The 24759-nt window shown below is 42.5% G+C and overlaps 1 protein-coding gene across 1 annotated transcript in view; it reads left to right on the top strand.

Moving 5' to 3' along the window:
* Positions 1-1064: 1064 nt before the first annotated feature.
* The window catches only part of LOC128309485 (cell adhesion molecule Dscam2), a 54872-nt gene continuing 31177 nt past the window's right edge, over positions 1065-24759 (top strand). Inside the window, exons 1-5 of the mRNA XM_053045886.1 lie at positions 1065-1152; positions 1362-1691; positions 6755-6922; positions 14665-14814; positions 18093-18216. Coding sequence (XP_052901846.1) covers positions 1065-1152; positions 1362-1691; positions 6755-6922; positions 14665-14814; positions 18093-18216 — 860 coding nt within the window. The remainder of the gene's footprint in view (positions 1153-1361; positions 1692-6754; positions 6923-14664; positions 14815-18092; positions 18217-24759) is intronic.

The raw sequence follows: 24759 nt of genomic DNA, 5'->3' as shown, positions 1-24759 counted from the left end.
AGCGTACGCAGCCAACGAATGATCAAGATTTTATCAAAAAAAATAGCAACATGTTTGCAGTTTGGTGGAAAATGAAGAGCTTTAATAGTTAATTGTACGAAAATTATTCGTTTCCCACCAATCGCAAGTTGTCCCTCTAAAATAGCGTTCAAAATACCCGTAACCAAAATGTCAAAATCACGTTTCAAGATGGCCACGCGCAGTACAAAAATGACAGAATTGCGCTACCGTGATGCATTTGAACTGTCAAATGTCTGTGTTTTTTTGCTTCTCCTCACTACGTCTGTCCGCGGCTTAACACAGGCAGACACACAAAACATAGCATTTGGTTCGGGCGAGGAAGTGGTTTGTAATATCAACCGAGCGGATTGTCTTGTGGAAAGAAATCGAATTTTCACTGTGAAACACTGCACAATAGCATCGGATTTGCATAGCCAAGGGTAAGCAACAGTGAGCGTGATAGGAATTTCACAATCAGCGCCGCAAAATCCGTCTGGGACGCATCCTTTTCGACACGGGAAATGAGCTTCCTTTTTTCCGTCTCCATTTGCCCGTCCTTTAAGTGGCGTGCGTGAAAATTTTTGCGTTTCCTTCGCTCCCTTTTACACAGTGCCAGCGGTAAAACGTACTGGAAGGTGGAAAATTCATCCGTTCGTTGATAAAAGTCATGTCCGAAAGCTTTGCGATTGTGAAAAATTCAACATCCTGTAGTGCCCTGTGGTGGTACAGCAAACTCCAACTAATCGATTTTATTTTCCATGCGTCAACTCTCGTTTCCTTGTACAGGCGTATCCTTCGTCGAGAGCGGCGTGCAAGGAGCCTCCACCCACCAAGGCTCTGGAGCTCCAGGGTGGTCCAGCAAGCCATCGCATCACTGGTGTAGTGCAATTTTTCCGTCGCGAATATCCGTGAAATCATAGTGTGCCATTGTTTTCCGTGCGGGTGTGTGACTGTGTGCGTGCGCGCGTGTGAAAAGGATTACGTTTTTCACTCGGTGTGATTAATATCCTCTATCCGAAAGCAAGCCGTTCCAGTCGCGAAAAAAAATAAAAAACCCAGCGAAGATGGTGATGCTGGTTCGCGAGACATCGCGTACCGTGGCAATCGCGACCGCGTTGCTCTGCTTATTAAGTGGCTTCAATTGTCTCAATGGTGAGTAACGTGCGGTTTTGCACCAACGATGCGTTCTGTTGTGTTGCTTGCTTTGATTGGGATTTGTGAACCCCGGGTTAAGAGAATGCCAAGGGTTTGTAGATTGTTGAGAAGGTGCTACCGAAGCAATTGCACGATGGGAAAATGTCCGATGGTGCTTCAAAGAATGTGTATTACTCTAATAAATGTTTCGCTTTTCTCGCGTGCAGGAGTGCTGGGCGCTGGCAAGGTGGACGACTCGAAGGGTCCCGTCTTCCTGAAGGAACCGACCAACCGCATCGATTTTTCCAACTCGACCGGCGCCGTAGTTGAGTGCAGCGCAACCGGCAATCCGCCACCGGAAATGATCTGGATCCGCAGCGATGGTACGGCCGTCGGTGATGTACCCGGACTGCGGCAGATACTGCCGAACGGAAATCTGGTGTTCCCACCATTCCGGGCCGAAGATTACCGGCAGGAGGTGCACGCCCAGGTGTACGCATGCATGGCCAAGAACCAGTTCGGATCGGTTATTTCACGCGATGTCAACGTTCGTGCCGGTAAGTTTTAGAGGCTGCTGTTACGGAGCCTCACCGAATGTAGGAAATGTGGGCAAAGTACGAAACATCTGCTGGGATAGTACAGCATGTTGCAGGTAGCATAGGCACCAGCATACGGGCCTATTCCCGTTTGCCTTGCAAAGGAGTTCAAAATACTCACACAAAGAACCGTGTGTGTGTGGGTGAGGATGCAGTAAGGATAATCCGGATCTTCTTCTGCGGTGCTTTCCGTCCCGTGGAATCTAGATGCTCTGAATCGTCGAAATGCCATGTGTTTTTCCATACCATATTAGAACGAGTGTGAAGCAAATCATTATATGCGTTCGAGCTTCAGTGTATGCCGTTCGTCGGGCGTCACATGAAATGTGTGTGAAGAGAAAACAACCGACGAAAGGTTGAAGTGGCAAAAGAATGTAAAGCAAAGTGCACGACGAAAAATCCCATTCGTGCAGTGATGGTGGGGTAATGAAAGAAAACCGACGAAAGGAGAAAGAGCGCTAGAATACGCATAAGAATGTGTTGTGCATGTTGCGGAAGGAGTGGCAAACAAAAAAGTGGAAAAGTTTTTTAATGATTGCATGTGAAAGGATGCCGCAGTTGAAGTGCACCCAAGTGCATCATATGAATTGTGTCTATTAAGCGAGAATGAAAGAGCGAATCGTTTGAAGTGTAAGAGCAAAAAAAAGAAGAAATTATTTGGAAATTATACAAGTATTCCTCTTGTGTGGCTTGTGTCTGGATAAAAGCAAAACAAAAATGTGCGAAAAATGTGTGCATATTGATCGATTAGAAAATCGAGTGAAAATCGGTGCAAATTTGCCTTGAAGTGTGACTACTACGACTACTTGGATCCTTTGTAAAGCAAATATTAGTTGAAAGGGATCACTTCCGCAACGCAAGGGTGATGTGATGATGCGCGCTCTGTACGTGATGATAAGAATAACAAACGGATTAACAGCAGCAAACTGCCGCGTCGCCACCCCTGCCTCCAGCATGCCGGCCATCAACGGAAAACATGGAGCAGAAGAAAAAATGGATAACTTGTCAGATGTTTCGTACATAAGCCCCATTTCCATATTTATTTAAAAATTTTCAGCATCAATTTACAGCTCGAAAGGATGTTCCAATGTTCCATCGTTGTGTGGTAGAAAAGGAGTCTTCTCTCGGTTGATTCTTGTGGGGAAGGAGTTGTTGTCTTGATTGTCCCTCGGTTAACGTTACTTCCTTTGGTAAATCTTCACCTCGTTCACCGTGTGATGTTGTTTGCTCTGACCGGTTCAATAGTCGTCTCCCAGTACTACGAAGTCGACGTCAACAAGGAGCATGTGATTCTGGGCAATTCCGCCATCTTCAAGTGTCTGATACCCTCGTTTGTGGCCGATTTTGTGGATGTCGTTTCATGGACCAGTGGCGACGAACAGGAAGAAACACATGTCTATTCAGCAGATTCCTACGGTTAGGATTGGAAGCTCTCGGTTCTTACGGGATCGAGATTGTGTCAAGTTGGATAGGATTAACCCTTCAAACTCCTGTACATTACATCCTGTTGCTTTGGTCCCTTCCCTGTTACCTTATCCCTCCAACTGCACTGAAAAATTATGCATATTGATTTATCTCCACAAATAGTTTCTTGCAAAAATCAGTTTGATGTTCGAATTTCCATTAAATGAAAATAGTTCTTAATCAAATGAACATGTTAAATCAGTTCCTAGTTAAACACTCTCTCGCTGTACAATCTGACCCCTTTAACCATCTTGCTCCCCTTATCAGTGATTGCTCAGTACTACGATGTGGATGTAAACAAGGAGTATGCAATCCGCGGCAACGCTGTTCTGATGAAGTGTCAAATACCGTCGTATGTGGCCGATTTCGTTAAGATCGTTTCATGGCACACAGACACCAACGATAGCTTCTATGCTAATGCCACCGATGAGGGTGGGTCCCGTCCCGACATGCTAATTATGTCAGCAATCCTGGAACTTCCTTTCCCGTCAGAAAAACACATTCATCATCTTGAAAGTTATAGTTTCCCTTACTAAATGTTTATGAGTTTTGCGACTAAGAACTTGGTGTTATGACTCCCATGTCCAGTGGTCCAGCAGTACTACGACTCGGAGGTGAATAATGCGTACGTTATACGCGGCAATTCGGCTATCCTGAAGTGCTCCATACCATCGTTCGTGGCGGATTTTGTCGGTGTAGTCTCGTGGAACGATGATGCCGGCAACGTCTATCAACACATTGACAATCGATCACAATCTTCCGATTTGCAGGACCTTGAAGTTGGTTCGTGTCATGTAGCGTCTTCAATGTCTGAACATGTTGAGATCTTCCTTCCTAAAGCCCCTAACCAGTTCTTGATTTGATCATTGTGGAACAGTTCCCAGTTTTGATGAATTCGTTTTGAGTTCTTGCGTTTCGTTTGATTGTTGTGGATTAAATTTTGTTTTCTAACTCCTTTTGTGTAGTTGTGAATCAGTACTACGAGGCGGAGGTCGTGTCAGAATACGTTATTAAGGGCAATACGGCGGTGTTGAAGTGTAACATTCCCAGCTTCGTGACGGATTTCGTAAAGGTGGAATCGTGGATTGGTGGCGACGGTAGTCTGTATAATGCTTCCAGCTTCGATACCGGTACTGTTCGTGGTCGTCAAAGAGTCGTTTTCGTCCACCTTCTCAATCCTATCCCTTTATAGGTTTTTAATTCAATGAATTTTTGTTCGGTTGTGTGCTCAGTATATCATATGTTAATGACTTCCATGGGCTGCTCTCGGGTGCATCTGTTTCACAGTCATCAACCAACACTACGGTGCGGATATACTGATGGAGTATGTCATCCGTGGCAATAGTGCCATCCTGAAATGTTCGATACCTTCGTTCGTGTCAGATTTCGTCCGTGTCGAAGCGTGGATAGATGAGGATAATAATGAGCTAGTTCCATCCGAAGACTATGGTAGCGTTACGAGTTCTTTTGTTTACGACTCTCTAAAAACCGTCCCGAACATCCCAAATGCTCCACTTCCTATCACCTATCACTATTGACAGAAGCACTACACGGTCGTTTGTGGTTTATCAAATTTTATGTTTGAATTTGTTTATTAATTGTTATTATGTTTTTGTGCGTAAATCATGTGTTGTAACCTTATCGTTATGTCCCATCTGTTTAGTCATCAATCAACACTACCAGCCGGAAATACTTACCGAGTACGTCATACGAGGGAACTCCGCCATTCTCAAGTGCTCCATACCGTCGTTTGTGTCCGATTTTGTCCGCGTCGAGTCGTGGATCGATGAAGATGGCAACGAACTTGTCCAATCGGAGAACTACGGTTAGGAGTAGCCGAGATACTGCCTCGTATACCTCATAACTCCCTTTCCCCAACCCAAAAGTCGTTCATCCTTATCAATCCCGTGTCACATTTTTTAACCACTTTTGTCGGTTTGCAATTAAATGAAATGTTTCTTTTGCAAACATTTTTTTATGTTTGGTGATTATATTTTATTGTTTATTATGTCTGCTTGCATGAATCGCCCTCCCCATGCATCCGGTTCCAGTGATCAACCAGTATTATCAAACAGGGTCCGAGGATGAGTACATCATTCGGGGCAATTCGGCCATTGTGAAGTGTAAAATACCTTCGTTCATTGCGGACTTCGTGTACGTCGAAACTTGGCTCGATAGTGATGGAAATGAGTACCACTATTATGAAGATGACGATAGCACCGGTGATTGTTATTGATAGGATTAAGATCCTGGCCGTCTGTTCCTCTCCATTCCCAATACAAATCTAAGCTTCTCGATCATCTCGGACATTATTTATTTTTTATTAAAATTCAAAATTTATGTTGTAAAACTATGTTCTAATGAGTTATTCCGTTCGTGTGCTAGTTGTAAATCAATTCTATCAGACAGACGGTGAAACCGATTACGCCATTCGGGGCAATTCCGCCATCCTGAAATGCAAAGTACCTTCGTTTATTGGGGATTTCGTGTTCGTTGAGGCTTGGATCGATAATGATGGCAACGAGTATCATACGGGAGAGCAGGACTACGGTTGTTTATAAAATTTATTATGGAATTGAGTAGAATATCCAAGTCTATCCGTTAACCCTTCTCTTTTTATCCTTTTTTTGTTGTTCTTTTAGTTCTCGTGACATATTTATTGAGTTGTCCAAATCCTCAGGAATTCTTCAATTTTCTCAGTCTGCAGAGCTAATCTTCAAACAATTAAGTTAGACAAGAATAATATCCATCCGTCCTGCACTCTGTTTCTTCTGTTGCATAGTTGTAAACCAGTACTACGTGACTGAGGCTGAGAATGAGTACATTATACGGGGCAATTCTGCTATTCTGAAGTGTAAAATCCCTTCGTTCATTGGTGACTTTGTCGCGATCGATGCGTGGATCGACGATTCCGGTGAAGAGTACAGCCGGGCAACTAATAGCGAACAATTGGGTTAGCAAATTGGCAACTCTTTCATGTTTCTTGCAACTTTCCGCTCAAGGTTTATCCATGCATATTCCCTATCCGTACCACAATTCCCCAGACATGAACATGTGTTATGGCTTTTTTTGTTACCAGTTTCACTTGCTTTCCAAGATATATTGCTGTCTTGTTTAACCTCTTAGCATCCTTTTCTGTTTTTTTTCCATCCTCCCCTAAACTCGATAGTTGTAATTCAAAGCTACGAAGCGGAAGCGGATAACGAGTACGTCATTCGGGGTAACTCGGCCATTATGAAGTGCGAGATTCCTTCGTTCGTGTCCGATTTTGTCGCCGTAGATCTGTGGTCGGATTCCGATGGGAACGAATACTATCCGGGCGAAAGTGGAGATTATGGTAGTTGAATTACACACAGCTAAAAGGCTTCTATACGGCATAGTTTGCACGCTCCTTACCCCGTTTTGATTCTTTGTCCAAGCTCGTTTTGGTTGTTATGTTCCGTTCTGGAATTGATGGCTCGTAAAGTTTGAATATCTCCTAACCGAAATTTGTACTGATTTCGTTCTTATCTGGTTTCACAAACTAGCAGTTAATTTTTATTTCCCTTTTATTCGTTCAGTTGTGCATCAGCACTATCAGATCCGCGTGAACGATGAGTTCGTGTTGAACGGCAATGCGGCCATCCTGAAGTGTCTGGTACCGTCCTTTCTGCAGGATTTCATCACAATCGAATCGTGGGACATTGACGATCAAACTGTCATGATCGATGCGGATGAATCGACGATGGGTTGGTGGTTACTTGTGTCTACATTGACCGTGAACCATTCACTGATAATCCCCTCCCTTCACGCGCATAGTTCCCCCCATTTGACATGCGTCCTATGTTAACAGTAGATAGGCGATCGAGAGGATTCTTCAAACTGCAGTACAATGTTTTATGGGCCCATGAGTCAGCTATTGAGCTTATTGAGCAACAGATTAACATTTTATTTGTCAAGCTTTCTTTAGTTTCTTTTGAGGTGAAATGTTCATTTCTTAAAATATTTTCATTCTCATTCGTTCTGTAGTGGTACATCAGTACTATCAAACGCGCCTAACGGATGAGTTTGTGCTGAACGGTAATGCAGCCATCTTGAAGTGTTTGATTCCATCGTTTATTTCCGATTTCGTGTTCGTTGACGCTTGGCTGACGGACGATGGTGAAGAGTATCTTCCCATCACTGATGGTGATTTTGGTAATTTAATGTTTTCAAGTTTGAGGGTTTCTCCATCTTGGAGAACCTTTGAGGGTTCGTAAGATCTTGTCTGTCCTCCAAAGATCCCGGAATGTCCCGACATTCTCCCTGTGGTCCTCTGCTTTTACGGTCGTAGCAAGTCTATATCTTCAAGAATAACGATAATGATATATTATTATTGAAGATGTTATTCAAGAATCTTGAAGAAGGACTGAGTCAAATTTTTATTGTGGAATATCATCGTTTTCTTTTTCCTTATTTTATTTCGTCTTTCGTTCAGTGATCCATCAATTCTACAATACCCGAGTCATCGACGAGTACGTCCTGAACGGTAATGCGGGCATTTTAAAATGTTTGATACCATCATTTGTGTCGGACTTTATTAGCGTCACCGGCTGGTTGGCTGATGATGGTGACGAAATTGAGCTAAATGAATCTACCGGTATGAGAGAATATGAATGTGTGTCTAGAATCAGTTGCTTTGTAGCGGTTCAATCCTTATCCCATCCGTCTAATTCTTGAAGTGATGTACTTGTAGGTTGTGTTGAGTTTAGTTAGACCCCTTTTTTGCGTTTCTCAGTGTGTTTGAGGTTTAGTAATTAATTTGCGTAGGTGTATTATGATGGGTAGCTTATTTCGGTGAGTTGAGGTGAGCATATGCTTTCAAGGTGATGAGCTGGTAGCTCTTTCTGGCTCATCTGCGACGTTTGATTTGACGACTCACTCACTCACTAGTGAGTGAGCAACTCCCTTTGATGAGCTATTCAAGGTGGAGTTGATCTTCCGCTCCAGTTCGATTGATCTTGATATCTCAATTTGTTGCTTACTTCCAGTGGTAAATCAGTATTATGAGGCACAGGTGTACGATGAGTTTGTGATTCGCGGTAATACTGCGCTGTTCAAGTGCCAGATACCGTCATTTGTGGCCGACCATGTAGAGATAGTCGAATGGGCAGCAACGGATGGCACTAGTTTCAAGAAGGACGAATCATATGGTAATTTTTTGTTTGTAATTGAACGTTTATTGCACTTCCACCGCGTAATAGCGCAACGGTGCCAACAATCCTACCAGCTTTGACAATTTGGTTCTCCATTTTACTCTCGGTTTGAGATTTTTCTGGTACTTCGAGGGTAAAACATTTCATGCAAAAGAGCCGATTAGGAAGTTTTTTTTAAAGAGTTTTTAAATATATTTGAATTTTTCTATGTTTTTTATCGTTTAATTTGTTTTTTATCCTTTTATTTTCATTTTATTAGTTTTTACAATGTTTTTTTTTATTTTTTCTTAATTGGCACTTTTTTGTTTTCCTTCTTCCTGCTCCTTTTCCGAAGATTCCATGGGCCTCACGGCCTACCATTTCCTGGCGATCCTCCTTCCCGCTAGATTGTAAGATAGCTCGTAAGTTCGCGATCCATTTGAAATTCATTTAAGCTAGCAAAACATTTTCCAGTTCGTTCTGGTGAATTTCTGGAGAGTAAAAATGAAATCATTACTGTGTGAGTTTATGTTTAAAAAGTAAACAGGTGGTTATGCACCTCATTTTACGAGGAAGTAAACTTAAGCATCTTCGGTTTCGCATTATGGCAGGTGTTTGCAATGGTTTTTTCCCTTCACCCATCATCATCATCGTCTTTCAGCGTCACCGTGCCGCGCGCAGAGCATAATGTTGTGATGAAAGTTTCGTGCCTGTTTCGTAGTCGAATTCGTAAGATCGAAGGTGATCTTGAATACTTCGTCCGTTCGTTCGTTCGACTGCGTGCGATTCGGAAAGGCGATCTTCCCACTGATGGCCCCGTTTATTCAATCTATCCAATCGTTGCAGCTGCGTTATGCTTGATGTAAACAAGTCGCTACCCACCGCGAAAAAAAGCAAACCAAGCAGCGGCAACGCTCGGCACGATTGACCGTTGGGAGTTGGGAGTAAGAAAACAAGAAACAAAAAATCCTGAAATTTTATCGAACGCCAACGTTGAAACTACTCCAGTGTGGTTTTGTCCGTTTGGTCGCGTTAGCTTTGCGTTTGGTGAACATTTGGCAGACATGTGTTGCTTTTTGTTGAATTAAAACTGACTCACTGTCACCCCATCCCTTTAGTGGCTGAGGGTAACAGCGCGAGATGGAAATGATAATGTGAGGTTGTTTTTTTTGTGTGCGGGTTTTTGTTTTATTTTTGTCCATCATGCCCGAATGACGCGAGGATGCGAATTCGTGTGCACAGAACAGAAACAGAAGCGAAAGCGCTTATAATTTATGTACGTTCCGTGTTCCCGGCGCTAGTGTTTGTGACCCTTCCCCCCCGTCCCGGGTGATTGTCGGGTTATGATGAAGCGTGGCATAATGTTTTTTATGTTTTATTTCTGACCGTAAAACGACCGTTACCGTTTGCAATTGGCAAATAGCGCTTTGAGAGATTTGAAAAATGTTTGCCTTTGTGCGCAAATTGGACGTTGTGTTTGAATTTCAAATTTGAGTTCTTTGTGATCAAAATCCCATTGGGGATACGGTTTTTTGTTTTGGTGACAATGAATGTAAATGTTTAGGTTACTCATAAAAGTGGTCAACATGTTGTCTTTTTAATTGTTTCATGTTTTTTACAAGACATTTAGAAATTAAAAAATAAGTCTAGTTTTCGGCAGTTTGGTGCTTAGTTGTTTTGGGCAAACACAAAATAAAATAAAAACACTTATCTTTCTGAGCACAAGTGATGTTATTTGGGTTCATAAACCATCGTAGCAATTTTCGGCATACTGATTATTTTACTGAAGTCCTTTAACGGCGCTTTTTAAGAAACATTTTTAAAAATTCAAACACTGTTTTTGATTTTATTACCTTCAATGAGAAATAATCATTGCAAAACGTTTCAATTAAAGTAAATAATTGGAAAAAATAGGTTTAAACACTTTTCAACTCTTATTTTGTTGAATTTGTTGATTAAATGTACAGACAGTCCTCAGGTTACGCGGTTCCTTTTATACGCAGATTTGGAAATAAGCTGTTTTTGGATATTTGACAGTTGAGCAGGTTTATAGCACAGAATCTAAGCAGAAAGGTGAATATTTGGTGGAAATAACCTTTTTTGTCTTATAAAATAGTTCTTTTTAACTTATGATTTTTTTTTCCAAAAAGTCGCATAATTTGCGAAATAAATTAAGTGCAGAGAAGGAAGTCGACTCTGTGACTTTGAAGTATAAACGAAATTGCACCCGTATTCGACATAATCGGAAATTTGAGATACGCGGATTTTTCCTATATTATAGTGGTCCGCTTTGAGAGCGTGTCACGAGTAATGGTACGCCGATTATCCGGGTGCCATTTAATTTGAGGCGGTGGTGTATTGGTAGCGGCGCCGGTTTTCGACACGACACGACCGGTCCAAAATCCCATCCGGACCAATCTCCGAACGCAGGACTGTGTGTGTTATCCGATTATTAGAGGTAATCGTCGAGTCCCCCCTCGAGCAAGGATAATCGAGTGCTTCACTGTAGTTAAATAAGTCAATTTTGACGATTTTAGGACATAGGTAGTCGTTAGGTGCCATTTTATTACACTTTTTTATATAATTTGACGTTAGCTGCAGATCTATAGGTACATTACCGAAAACTGGACCAGGTACTATATAAAAGCAAAAATCCTAAATATTGTTAAAATAGTTGTCAATAGTTGGCTTCATTTTGTATTAGAGGGAACATCTCAGTACTTCCATCTTTGTTGTTGTTGATAACCCATTCAAACCAACACAAACACACCCACACGCGTATATAGCTCGAATATTGTATACATACAATCTCATTCATGACAACCGTGTCCCAGTTTCCCAGGCGGTTTACGTTTATGGGGTGAAGAGATTCACCCATTTGCTAGTGAGGGAGGTCCTTGGGACAGTTTTCGCGCCCAAAACATTGCCGAACTGGGGTGCGCATGCGCCACCTCCACCCCCCTGAGTGTTGCCATAGTAGCACAGAAGTAATCGATTCGGAAAATGTGCCCTTGCCCTGCGCCCGTCCTTCACCCCGCGGTCCAGGGGCCGGGACAAAGGACGGTTCGGGGCAGCACGGTGTTCGGGGTGTTGTCACTACGGCACTCACCACGCTTTCGGTTGCCATGGTGCTGGGTTTTTGCACTCATCGTTGCGAAATCCACCGTCACCCGATTAACCGGGGCCGCCTTCGGCACGCAACAGGTCGTGTGGTCCTGGACCGGGGTGGAAGCTTGCAAGCTTTTGTACGTTGGTGTGAATCGTGGCCGCCTTTTTACTACTGACGGTTCACTTTTCCAACCGCGTGTGCGGCACATGCTCAGAACCGGGTTGCCGGTTCGATTCTACGTTCACAGCCGGAGCCAAATGGGATCGGAAGCGCGAAACCATTTGTTGTCTGACTGGCTGGTGAGGTTGGTCTGTGGCGCGCAACCGGAAAGGTTACGGCACGCTCGTAAAAGCACGTGCTTTTGGTCTGCTGGCCACGCGGATTTTCCTGTGCTGCCCCCCCTTTTCACGTGTCGGGGGGGTGCTACTGGGTGGTTCAATGAACCAGGTCGGGTTGTTGCTAAAACCGAACGTAGTTCCGCTTGTCGGTTTTTCTTTGGATTGTGTGGACAAACGTGAGCAAAAAAAGGTAAATAAGTCCCAACAGCTGCTGTTAACGGGCGAAGATTAAATGACGATGATGATGTTTACAGAAATGTTTCGCGCTTTCATATATTTACTTGTTTCATGCAAGCGTGTTTTATTTAATTTATTTTTCATTGTTTTATCATTAACGGTTTTGAATTTTAAAATTGATAATGCTTTTAAAAAAGGTTACATAAAACTTCATGTTTGATTTCTATTTTCCTAACATTAAAGGAACGAAAACCATAAAGCATATAAATGAATTTCAATGGATCCGGATACAATATAGCATAATTACAAAAGCTGTGTAACAAATAAAACTGTTCGTCCAAAATACGATCACGCGACCGACCTGCCTGTTTGCCGTGCAATTATGTTACGATTATTTTTAACTTCACGTGTTCCATTCTCCGCTGGTAGCATAATGCGCTGCGCAAACGGCATGTTGTTTGGGCATGTCTATTTTTGGAAATTAAGAAAACAGTCCTATTTGTTTCCATCGGAGTTAGTGGGGCAATAGTGTCGATACGAATCAAAATTGGGAGAAAGAATAGGTTTGCATTGTGTATGCGTGTGAGACTTTTTTTTTCTTGTATCGCCCAATAACCTTTACACTCCGAGAAAGGAAAGATTCGTATCGGTACACCGGATGAGTCAGTGATGAGTCAATTCTTTTCCATTTGGATGCAGTTTTAAGGACACTTTACGCTTTAAATCTTTGACCTAACGCCAGTGTTGCTAAGAATCTATATGTTGAAGATCCATGAATCTCCAGATTGTCATACGTATGTGTGTTTTCAGAAATTGAAGATGTTGTATAAAAAATGAATAACTAAAGTACTGCTGGCTTTCGATTGTGAAGGCCAATTCTGTTGAAATGTTTGTCTTTAAAGAGATATCTAAGATTTAAAAACTTGGTTAGATGTTGAAGAAACGTGAAATTATCTTGTGATTATGCATAAATCCTTGGTTAATTGATAAAACCTTGAAGATCTCTGGGAATCCATCAATCTCCAAGAAATTTTTGAATATTTCCAGTTCCATTACTCTTTTGGAGATCAGCTATTGAATTAAAAGACTATTTACAAAAGATTCAGTATGTACAACAATAATTACAATACATTTTTTGTATTTTATTTACATTCTTTAACTTCCAATGGAGCTTCAACATGATCAGGGTTAATTTCGATTTAGCATTACCTCTCATTTTAGGAACTTTGGAACTCCTCTTTTGGGCAATATCAATTTTATGTCCTGATCTTTATTTGGAGTTTCTTTGTATGTTTTTTTTTTATATTTGAAGGTTTAAACGCTTCTAGTTTTCCAGAGATACTGGGATTATCTGAAGAATTCAGCCTGTGAACTTAAGATTAGAATCAGTTCTTGCTTGAGTAATGTCTATATGCTCTAAAGATATTTGTTCCAAAGGGTTTCAATACAGTTTTTGAAGTTCGATAATAATTAATTGAATAAAATTCGTGAAACTTCTTAAAGTTTTAAGAATATTTGCTAAGTCCCACCTCATAAAGAAATGCATTGTACTTTTCAATTATTTTTTCAATAAAAACAAACAAATAAACTGCTGCATCGAAGTGGAAAAGAACAACTCATTTCCCGTTTCCCACCGTCGGCGAACACCCGCGCGTGTAAGATTTGATCTAACTCTGCCGACGATTCATTTGCATACCAGCAACAGAAACAAAACGTTCTAGCAGTGCCAGCCGGTGGAAGAAGAAGCATGCTGGTTTGTGTGGTGTTCTTGCTTTTGCTGGTGATGGTAACGACAAATTCCAGCCATAATGTGATGCTAATGTTTACTCACGCGATGTTAGAGCTATGGCTGTTGGTTGTTGTGGAGTTGCTTGACCATCGTCTCGCCACAACCCCACCAAGACGACCAGCCAACTGAAATAGAGATGTCGTGCGTGCGTGATGTCGTAATGCTTCTGTTGCGTTGCAATGTGTCGTCGGTTCAGTTGTTCGGATGCGGAAACGCTTTAGACGGAACGGGGGAAAAAAAAGAAACTCTTCACGATTGCCCTTTCGTGCTCCGGCTTTAGCAGGAGGGGATGTCGGGGCGTACAAATTCCATTGCCCAACATGTTTTTGGCGGCGCACCGTCAGTGTCGAGTGGCGGTTTGCGGAAGATCGTCCAAAATAGGGAGCAAACGTACGGTTTGTTCCACCCGCACTAAACACCGGGGGTCACACCCCGTTTATGTGGGTTGCGTTTAATGTTGCTTCCTCTTTTGACGAGCAAGAAATGGATGGTGGCGTGTACAGCATGCATGGTTCGTTTTGTAGCATAAATTATCTTCTCCACACATCTTATCTTTATTAGAACACAAGCAGTTTTCACACTAACGAGTGGTGGTGCGATGGAATGGAAGGAATGTGGTGTTGTTGTTGTCCCCTGCAGGTTAATTTCCTAGAAAAATCATAACCCGAAACCTGTAGCATGGGTGTGAAAATGGGGACGAGCAAGATAAATATCGCTACAAAACGAACCGAATGTCTCAACTCGCTTGTCCGTGGAACGAGTGCGCCGCCGTTGCATAGTTTTGGGGTTTGGAATTGATATGCATGCTCGTAGTGAAGATGCGGTATCTTGATGTACATTTTCTAACCAATTTCTTCTTTATCTTCCCCATCTCCTCAACACATCTCCTCAACCTCCGTGGCAGATGGTAAATACATGGTGCTACCCTCCGGTGAGCTACACATCCGTGAAGTTGGACCCGAGGATGGCTACAAGAGCTACCAGTGCCGTACGAAGCATCGTCTCACCGGGGAGACACGTCTGTCGGCCACCAAGGGGCGATTGGTGATCACAGGTAATTTGAGGCCAGACCACGCAGAACCTCACGGAGCGTCGGTTACATGCAGTCCAGCATCACTTCGGCCATCGCACACCACCAAACGATTGCGCTCCAGCACCGGCAAAGGAGTTTGGCTAAGCGTTGTCATATATCTGGAAATCTTCCACACAAAGGTTTTTTGTTAAAATGCAACGCACGATCATTTGAAATGTCGAGTTGAATGTTGGCCTTTGCCGGTTGTGTTGTGCCTCGTTTTGGATGTCCGGAATAATATAAAGCATTCTCGCTCGCTCACCATCGCACTGCTAAATATGACGGCTAGTTTCGTTGCTCCTGTTCGGACCGGAATGGTGCGGATACATTAAACACAATATGCTTCATCCAGTGTATGATGGCACCATCATTGGTATGCATTTTATCACTCACCCACCCGCGCGCACAGCATGGCTGATCGGCTATCTGATCGGCCTCTTAAGCCAAATTGATCACTCACCACATCACCACACCGCTTGCAGTAATTTAATCCTACGAGGGATATGCGATATCTCGATACGCTAGCATTTGCACTTGGGCAAGATCCTCCGGGAGATGGGAGCAGACTCAGCTTCAGTATTGACGGCACAAATTTCAAACTTCATTACCAGCGGCAGCAGCAGTGTGAAAGAGGTTTAAAGTTTACTCACGTACCGGGACAACGAAATGGAGTTGTTAATGAAGGTTTTTTGTGTGCTTTTTAATTGTGTGGAAGGATGAATTCGGATACCTTCAGCCAGTATCTTTTGCATCAAAATGTTTTCTAATGTATGATCATTAATTGATACGTGCCCTTTTGTGTATTACGATCTCTGTAGATCGTCAATAGTGTTGATGTGCTTTAGACCGTTTTTTTATCAGCAAATCATAATGATTGTCTGCTGTAATTAAATTACTGTGAAATTATGAAAGTAAATTTTTCCCCCAAATAGCATTTAATTTTTCCCCAAATAGCATTTTAATTCTGCGGTGAGTGATGCTTTACATTATCCCCGAAGTGATGCTGCATTATGTCGTAAGTGTTTGGAAACGTGATCGCGTTCGTTTCCACCGCCAGCCGTTTCACCCGTCACTTTGCGCGTTCGCCTTTGAAATTTGGTGACGTTGGTTTCTCACACCTCATTCGATCACGCGCTATATCATCATGCTTCCAATCACTTGCTAATAGTTCATCCGTCATAAAAGTAATGAAAACCAAATTCCATCGAACCGTGCGGGGTGTGTCCTTTTATCGGAGTGTTCCGGATAGCGTTAATGCTTTCGGGATCGCCAACATTTGTTACTAAATCCGTGCCACAACTAATAACGTTCATGTTCATGTGAGTGTTTGTCACATTTTGTTTCCTCACGGTTTGTTCATGCTGTGAATTATTCGTTTTTTTTATTCGTTGTTAAAACAAAAAAGAGATCAACACATCAGTAACGCAAGCAGTTTTCTCTCTTTCGCGTATGGTTTATGGAATTTTGCGCTCATTAACGATGAAGTGTTGTTTCAGCTTTCAATTAAATCAGTAGCCGATACGATCGCTCCTAAGCTTTGCTATTTGATTCAGCTCAAGTAGAGATGAATAAGTGTACATATTAATTCATTACAAGAACAGAGAATTCAGTTCCAAATACATTAAGAAGAGTAACTTTTTTTTATTCATTCATGCTTGAAAACATTTAAATTTATTTGATTTATTTCCACTAAGTAAATGGAGTTAGAGTCAATGTAGAGATAGAGAATCCTTTGAAACATATATCTGTAGATTTACAGTGTTAGTATAGGGCTCATATCCAAGCTAAAATGGGGAGGCCGAATGGTATAGTTCCGATAATAGTTCCGATCGTCACACGACAGGACTGTTACAAATTCCCATCTGCTCCCGTTCCTTCATACTCAGAATAATCTTTTCAATTCTAAGTAAAAATAAAGTCAAGAAAGTATATTGAAAATATCGCTAATGTTTGTAGTGTTAAGCTTAATGAGCCTTTTGAGAATAGTCATTCAAATGCGTCAATCAATAGTCGTCAATGCGTCAAATCAAGAGTCGATTCTCAAAAGATTCATGAATCCTCACATATTTATCAATCTTTGATAACTCAGAAATCTATGTGGATTTATTAATCTCAGAAGATTCATCAATCTTAATGATTAATGAACCAAAGAGTACTCATAATACTTTGAGTGTTCTCAGAATCTCAGAGGATTCATGAATCTTTGGAATAAAAATTCAGATTCATTAAGAATAGAATGTCTATAATTCATTAAGATTTAAAAATCTGAATCAGATTCACCCATCGCAGGGTTTGCCATAATTTATGTAATTAATTCCACTTAATGACACGAAAGGATAGATTTTATCACGAAAAGATTATATCGATTCCTCAGATATGCTTTCAATTACACACTTTAATTGCAAAAATAGCAAAAAAAAAAACAGCACTCCCGGAACTGACAATAATTGAAAGCTGAGCAAAAGTGTCTCCATCGTTAATTTGATGCGTGTTTTAGTTTACTTTTATGACGTCGATGATCACACTGGGTAGCAAAATAAGCGCTATAAAAATGAGAAAAAGGCTAGCTTATTTTGTTACCATCGTAATAACACTAATAAATCAAAACAAATTGCCTGAATGTTGGGATAGGGTACCCTGTGTTGCGTGTAGAAGAAAGAATAGTGTTTTCGCTGGTCCGGGCACTTTTGCCCGTTTGACGATTGATTGAGATATAGAATGTATTATGTGTACTCAAACTAAAAATGAATGGAAGAGAGATAGGTGTCTCAAATCAGATCGCTCGTGTTTTTAACAGGTTTGTGTGTTGTGTCAAAAGACACCCTGTAGGGCCCAGAATGTACGCGTTGGAAAAAGTGGAAATGGTTATATGACATTTTGTGCTACTAACCGCGCTTCTAGTCATGGTCTCCCCCCCTCGGGTGCATGGTGTCACGTAAAAAGAGGAGAATTAATTTCCGTTACTGTCCAAGAGTGTAGAGCGTTTTTCACCAACACGATGATCACTTGGCTCGCTGCATCTGCCACACATGGTTCATGTTTCGTTTTTTTTTGTATTCTGCACTAATAGGTGCTTTGAGTTTAGCACAATTAATATTAACTAACACTAGACACGCCGACAAACTGCGCCGACGAATGCTGGACGAGTGAGATAATCGTGCGTATAGCTTCTAGACAGCGGGGTCACAGAACAGCTCCGTTCAATTCAGTACGTGCGTGGCACAATTATTTCAATCTTCTCTTTCCTTCCCTCCTTTTAGAACCACTTGGTAGGGTGTCTCCCAAGCTAGACTCCACTTCCAAGATCGTGACGGCAGAGGTAAGGCGTGGTAATACGATCGCCTTACTTTGCTCAGCTCAGGGCTACCCGATAGCCGTTTTTAGGTAATGTTTTCCTTTAGTTTTAGCTAGCTTTCGTGGTGTCTGCGCAGGGTGCGTTTTTCTCCAAAGCATTCAGCGCACGGTAACAGAACAGATGTCGGAGCGAATGTCCGAATGTCAGCTCGACTTCTCGACGGATGACATTAATCCGGTTTCTTGTGTATCACTTTGCCACCCCAGAACCACTGGCGAGCGTTGCGCCACGACTGACCACCGGTGACAAAAGCCGAAATGTTGACATCAGAGTAGCGCACAACATAACACTGCTATGTCCGGCACAGTCCTTTCCGGTGCCTGCATTTAGGTGAGCTGCTGATGAAGTGTCGTTTTCCATCTGAGCTGGAAGCATTGTCAGGTGTAGCATTGCACATCGGGGTGTTAAGTTCCCTCCCCAAAGGTCAAATTATGTTAGGAAATTAGGTGAGACAATGGGTACATCTCAGGAAGAATTGGCAAGATATTGATAACATTCAGTCCTTTTGACTAGGGAAAGAGGTTCGTGGTAACATATTTTGTGCCTTTCTCCTATAGAACCTATTGGCAGTGTGGCACCTCGGCTAACATCCGGCGATGCGATGCGTGTACAGATGGAACGCTCCACTGCCAACCTCACATTGCTCTGTCCGGCACAATCGTATCCGGTACCTGCCTTTCGGTAAGCCCGAACTTGTTCCGATAAACCAATATCCCAAAATTTAGCCCAGAATCCCCACAAACAAATAACATTCAAATTCAATGTTATTCTTGATTGTGCTTATGGCTTTTCGCGTTCGCCACAGAACCGGTGGGCAGCGTCGCACCCAGACTAACATCCGGCGATGAGAGTCGGAAGCTGCTCGTCCAAAGAGATGCAAATGTGACGATGCTCTGTCCGGCCCAGTCATTTCCGGTTCCGGTATTTAGGTGATGAGAGAAGATATCATTTTAGAACCCTCCAAGAATGGGAAGATATTCTTATGCCAACATTCTAACAGCTTGTGAATAGGTTTAGACGATGTTGTGGTAGTTCTCGAATCTCGAAAGCAGTAAAGTTACTCGTTTTTGTTTTTTGTTTATTTCTGACACTTTCAGAACCGGTCTCTAGTACCGCACCCAAAACTCCCTCACTGACACAGAAACCAATTTTCGCCGATCCGAACAGTGATCTGGCACTGCTTTGTCTAGCCCAAGGCTTCCCAGCTCCTAATTTTAGGTGAGAAACACAGAGATATTGAAGCGCAATCGTATAGAGATCACTTGTACCTTGGAGATCTTCCGACAATTTGTTTTGATTCGTTGTCCAATTAGTAACAATCTGCAAGCGGATTGGTTAATGTTGGTTAAACCTTTCGTTTCATTAGAACCAATCGGTGCTAAACCTCCGGTACTGTCGGTGGATAGTAAGAAAATTTGGATGGAACGTCGAATGAACACGAGCGTAGTGTTTTTCTGCCCTGCTCAGGCGTACCCGGTAGCTTCATTCAGGTTAGGATTACAATAGTGTGCGATTTGTTGTTTTGCGCCGTGCTCTCGGTTAGTTAGAATTAGTTGAACTAAAGTGATACATCTTCATTTCTAATGTTTAGAACCAATCGGTAGTAAATCGCCTTCGTTCTCCAATGATGCTGTTACGGTTGCGGTCAAAACGGCTCGGAATAGCAGTACCGCGTTAACCTGCCAAGCCCAAGCATTCCCAGTTCCGGTGTTCAGGTAGTTAGACACGTGACGTGAGATGATCGTATTCCAACATTTAGGACTTTTGCGCCATACGGCTAGGGCAAGTGTGATTGATGGGACCTTTTATCTTCCCTCGATCCGATCTCTAACAGAACCAATCGGGAGTAAAGCTCCGTCGCTTTCGTCGGAGGCGATCGCTGTTGTAAGAGCTGCTTCTAACGCCACGATGGCATTGTTGTGTCAGGCACAGGCCTTCCCAGTTCCAGTGTTCAGGTATTTTTTTGTTCCTAAAAAAGAGGTGTATCCATGTTGATTCGTTTTTATAGAACCCATCGGGAGTAAAGCTCCTTCGTTTGCTACCACCGTGATCACGATCATGATGGCACGGATGAACAGCAGCGTCGCGTTGCTATGTCAGGCGCAGGGTTACCCGACCCCCGTATTCAGGTAGACAAAAGCGCCTATAAATTTAATCTAAACGATTGGAGGTATTCGTCTGCTTGAGAGCCACTCCAATAATATTCTTTCATTTTTTGTAACTTAGAGCCAATTGGAAGTAAATCGCCTTCCTTTTCGACCGATGCGATGGCATTTGTAAGAAATTCTGTAAATGGAACGGTGGCTTTGCTCTGTCAGGCGCAAGCATTTCCCGTCCCTATTTTCAAGTAAGTTATAGATCTCTCATCAACTTCGTGGTTGGGTTCCTTATCCGCAAAACATAAAGGCAAAATAGAGGCGTGATTTGATCAAGAATCGTAATGGTTGAGGTGCATTGTTTGAATTCTTCCCTAGAACCAATTGGTAGCAAGGCTCCTTCGTTTGGATCGAACATTATGACATTCTTGGATGTCAGCGTGACTTCGAGTGTGGGTTTATTATGTCAAGCTCAAGCATATCCGGTACCGATCTTCAAGTAAGTGCAGTATATCCTATCCCAATGTTTCTGGTTGCAATAAGTTGACTATTCGGGTTCGATTACAACATACATCTGTTTCCAATGTTCGCCCACGTAGAACCGATTGGCAGCAAGGGACCGTCGTTTGCTACTCATTCTATGAACTACGTGGACAGCTTACTAAATCAGACTGTTGCGCTGCTGTGTCAAGCCCAGGCGTATCCTGTCCCAGTGTTTAGGTAGGCACTATGCAGGGTACCTTGATAATTTAGGCAGTTTGAAGAAGTTCATTTGGTTTTGTTCAATTGCATTTGTAATCTTCGAACAATGTAGAACCGGTGGGATTTAAGCCTCCCAGCTTCAATAACGACGCATCGCAGTTTGCACTATCGTGGGAAATTGGGACGCTCGTTACGCTGCTATGCAATGCCCAAGCTTTTCCGGTACCGATCTATAGGTAATCCTCTGTTTCAAGTTCTTAAAGTTATCTTAACCAGGGTAGTATCTAAACAAGGGTACCCATTTCTTATCTGGCATAGTAAACTTCATGTTGATGATCAGTTGAATGATTGTGTCGGGTTTGCTATATTTCTTTTGCAACACTAAAAAAAACCCCAGAGCCCGTCGGATTTAAGGCACCTTCCTTTAGTAACGATGCGGCCTTGTTCGTATCTCGCGTTGAGGCTGGAGAGTGGCTCACCCTACTATGCAACGCACAGGCATTTCCCGTCCCGGTGTATCGGTAAATTTCGTTGTATAACAATTTCCAAACATCATTGCACACACCATTTCTAGAGCCTATTGGATCGAAAGCACCGACATTTGCTTCCGACGAGAACAGTAGATCGTATACGAAGATGAGCAATCATAGTTTGGCCCTTTTTTGTCAGGCACAAGCATTTCCTGTTCCCATTACTAGGTATGTGTTGAAGTAATTATTGCAGTTTTATGGTATGGTATTCCAGCTTTTGGAAGATTTCTCGGATTAACTCCCATTACCTTCCCTAAACAGTAAAATACTTCCATAGTTTGGGAAAGAGGTACATAGCGCCTAAAAGTATGCAATGTACATTCATGCTGTAATTTTATTGCATGTCAAACAATTATTTTTATTCTTTCTACCGCGGGATATTGAAGGTCCTGCAAGTCTTCTGGAGATCTTCCAATCTTGGTGATTAAGTACTGAGCTGCTTAATTTATGCGACATTAAAATGTTGTTAAAGACTAACCTTTACTAAGCAGTTTGTCGTTAAAAAGAAAAGCATAACATTCCATTCGGAATTCTATCTCAGGGTAGCCTAAATGTCAATGTTCAGGATTGTTTGATAAAGATCGTTAAGTAGTTCTTATATTCGTTGTTTTGCAGAGCCAATTGGTTCCAAAGCGCCAACATTCCCTTCCGACGCTCGCAGCATTACGTATAACAAACCGAGCAGCACGAGCCTAGCATTATTTTGCCAAGCGCAAGCATTTCCAGTACCAATAAGCAGGTACGTCGTCTGTTACGACTCTGTGGTCCTATCCCAACATGGTGATTGCGGCAACGTCAGATTAAGATAGTTCACCGTTAGCTTGGTTACACATTTTTTTCTTGCAGAACCGATCGGCTCAAAGCCACCAACGTTCAGTTTTGACTATAAGAAACTTTATTTCGTTAAGCCAAGCAACTCAAACCTGGCACTGTTCTGTCAGGCACAGGCGTATCCAGTACCGGTGACCAGGTAGTAATCCCATCAGAATTCCTCTCATTCGGGCACTTTTGGTTTTGATTGCACATGCATCAGGTGGGGTTAACAAGATCATGCTATATTCTATTACCTCTTTAGAACCGATCGGTTCGAAGGCACCGACGTTTTCGTTTGATTCGAAAACCTTCACTTTTATGAAACCGAGCAATACGAGTGTGGCGCTGTTCTGTCAGGCACAAGCATATCCGGTTCCGATCACAAGGTAATCGCTCATTCCAACACATGTCAGGCAGTTCGTTACGGATTGATTTAGGTTTTTGACGGTTAACCACGTATTGTTTTTCTCCGTTTAAGAACCGATTGGGTCAAAAGCGCCCACATTCCCGTCCGATTCCGGAACAAGCTCGTTTAAAAAGCCTGCCAATTCTACGATCACACTTTTGTGTCAGGCCCAAGGGTTTCCTGTTCCGATCACCAGGTAAAACCGCCGTCTTCCTCCTCAGGCAATTTGTTTTAGCTTAGAATTAACAAGAGTCTTCTTGCTGTCCACACGAAAGTAAGATTGGTTTTCGTTTTGCCCAGAACCGATTGGTTCGAAGGCTCCCAGTTTCTCATCTGCATCAAGGACGAGTTCGTTTGTTGAACCCAGCAGTGCAAGTTTGGCGCTACTCTGTCAGGCCCAAGCATTTCCTGTCCCAGTAACAAGGTAACCCTAAGTACCGAATAGCTTTCAGGCAGTTATTTAATATTTGAAGAAATGGTTTTTAAGAGGTAAATTAATTATGTACATCAATATGATTCTGCAGAGCCCATCGGATTGAAGGCTCCTACATTTTCTTCCGCATCCCTAAGTAGTACGTTCAAGCTGCCGAGCAATTCCACAATTGCTCTGTTTTGTCAGGCTCAGGCGTTTCCCGTGCCGATCACAAGGTAACTCGCATAATCGGGCATCCTCACCAACATTCAGGGCAAAACGTATTTGTAGGTGGCTATTTCATTACTATTCCAATGTTTGTATTAACATTCGTTAGAACCTATCGGACTGAAGGCGCCATCTTTTGCAACAGCACTCTTGAGTGGATCGTTCAAGTACCCTAGCAATACTACCTTTGCTTTATTCTGTCAAGCTCAGGCTTTTCCAGTTCCAATTACGAGGTAGGCGGTCGATCACTTAGGTATCTCTAATGTACAGCATGTCGGGCAATTTGTGGAGAAAGTAGTTTAAATTTAAGATGTGATAGATTACAATTTAGTTCTATTTAACATGAAACCTCAGAACCTATCGGATTGAAGGCACCGTCCTTTTCCACCACCGCTCGAAGCAGTTCCTTTGTAGAAGCCAGCAATAGGACTTTGGCTCTGTTTTGTCAAGCTCAAGCATATCCGGTCCCCATTACGAGGTATGTTCTACTACGCTGTTCTACATCAGGGCCAGGGATAGATGAAGCTCGTTGAAGACCTTAAGCTCCCCAAGCTTCTAGAACTTTACGCCGGGGACTTTACCTGTCGTCACTTGGTCCAAGATCGTTGGGTAACCTTGAAATTATCTCTTTTCTTGGCGTAACGACCTTATTATAGGCGACCAGCTATTTCTGGCTTACTAGACTTAACTTACTAGACGTAGCCGGATAGTCAGTCCTTGTTCCGTGGGATTTGATCCTGATGGGATTTTGGTCCGGTCCGTTCGTGTGAAGACCGGCACCGTTACCATCATGCTACAGGACCGCCCTCCTTGAGTACTGCTTGATTTACGTACTGGTTCACCCGCCTCTGGTTAGGGCAATTAGTCTCCTCAACGTTCAGGCAATATTGTACATGTGCGTCAGAGTTATCCAAATTCTGCGTTGCATCAATTACATTTATTTCTCCCAATTTCCGGTGTTTTGTATAGAGCCCATCGGATCCAAACCACCAACGTTTTCAACTGACTCCAAGATTAGCATGTTTGTTAAACCGAGCGACTCAATTGTGGCATTGTTTTGCCAAGCACAGGCATACCCGGTACCGGTGACAAGGTAGAATAATAATTTATTCTTTGTTTCCTTATGTTCCAACATTTAGGCAGTTGAAGAATTAAGATGCGTACTCTAAATGAAGCATCAGATTAACTTATTTATGTCTATTTACCGTATCTGTTTAGAACCGATCGGCTCAAAGGCTCCCACATTTTCGTCTGATTCGATGGGAAGCATCTTTCGGCGGTTCAGAAACACAAGCTTTGCTCTGTTGTGTCAAGCACAAGCTTACCCCGTGCCGATTACTAGGTTAGTGTTTAGTAGTAACGTTGTTGTCGAGGTACAGGATATT

Source organism: Anopheles moucheti, chromosome 2, assembly GCF_943734755.1.
Source record: "Anopheles moucheti chromosome 2, idAnoMoucSN_F20_07, whole genome shotgun sequence".
In the NCBI taxonomy this organism is placed as follows: domain Eukaryota; kingdom Metazoa; phylum Arthropoda; class Insecta; order Diptera; family Culicidae; genus Anopheles; species Anopheles moucheti.
This window is presented reverse-complemented; position numbering and strand designations above follow the sequence as displayed.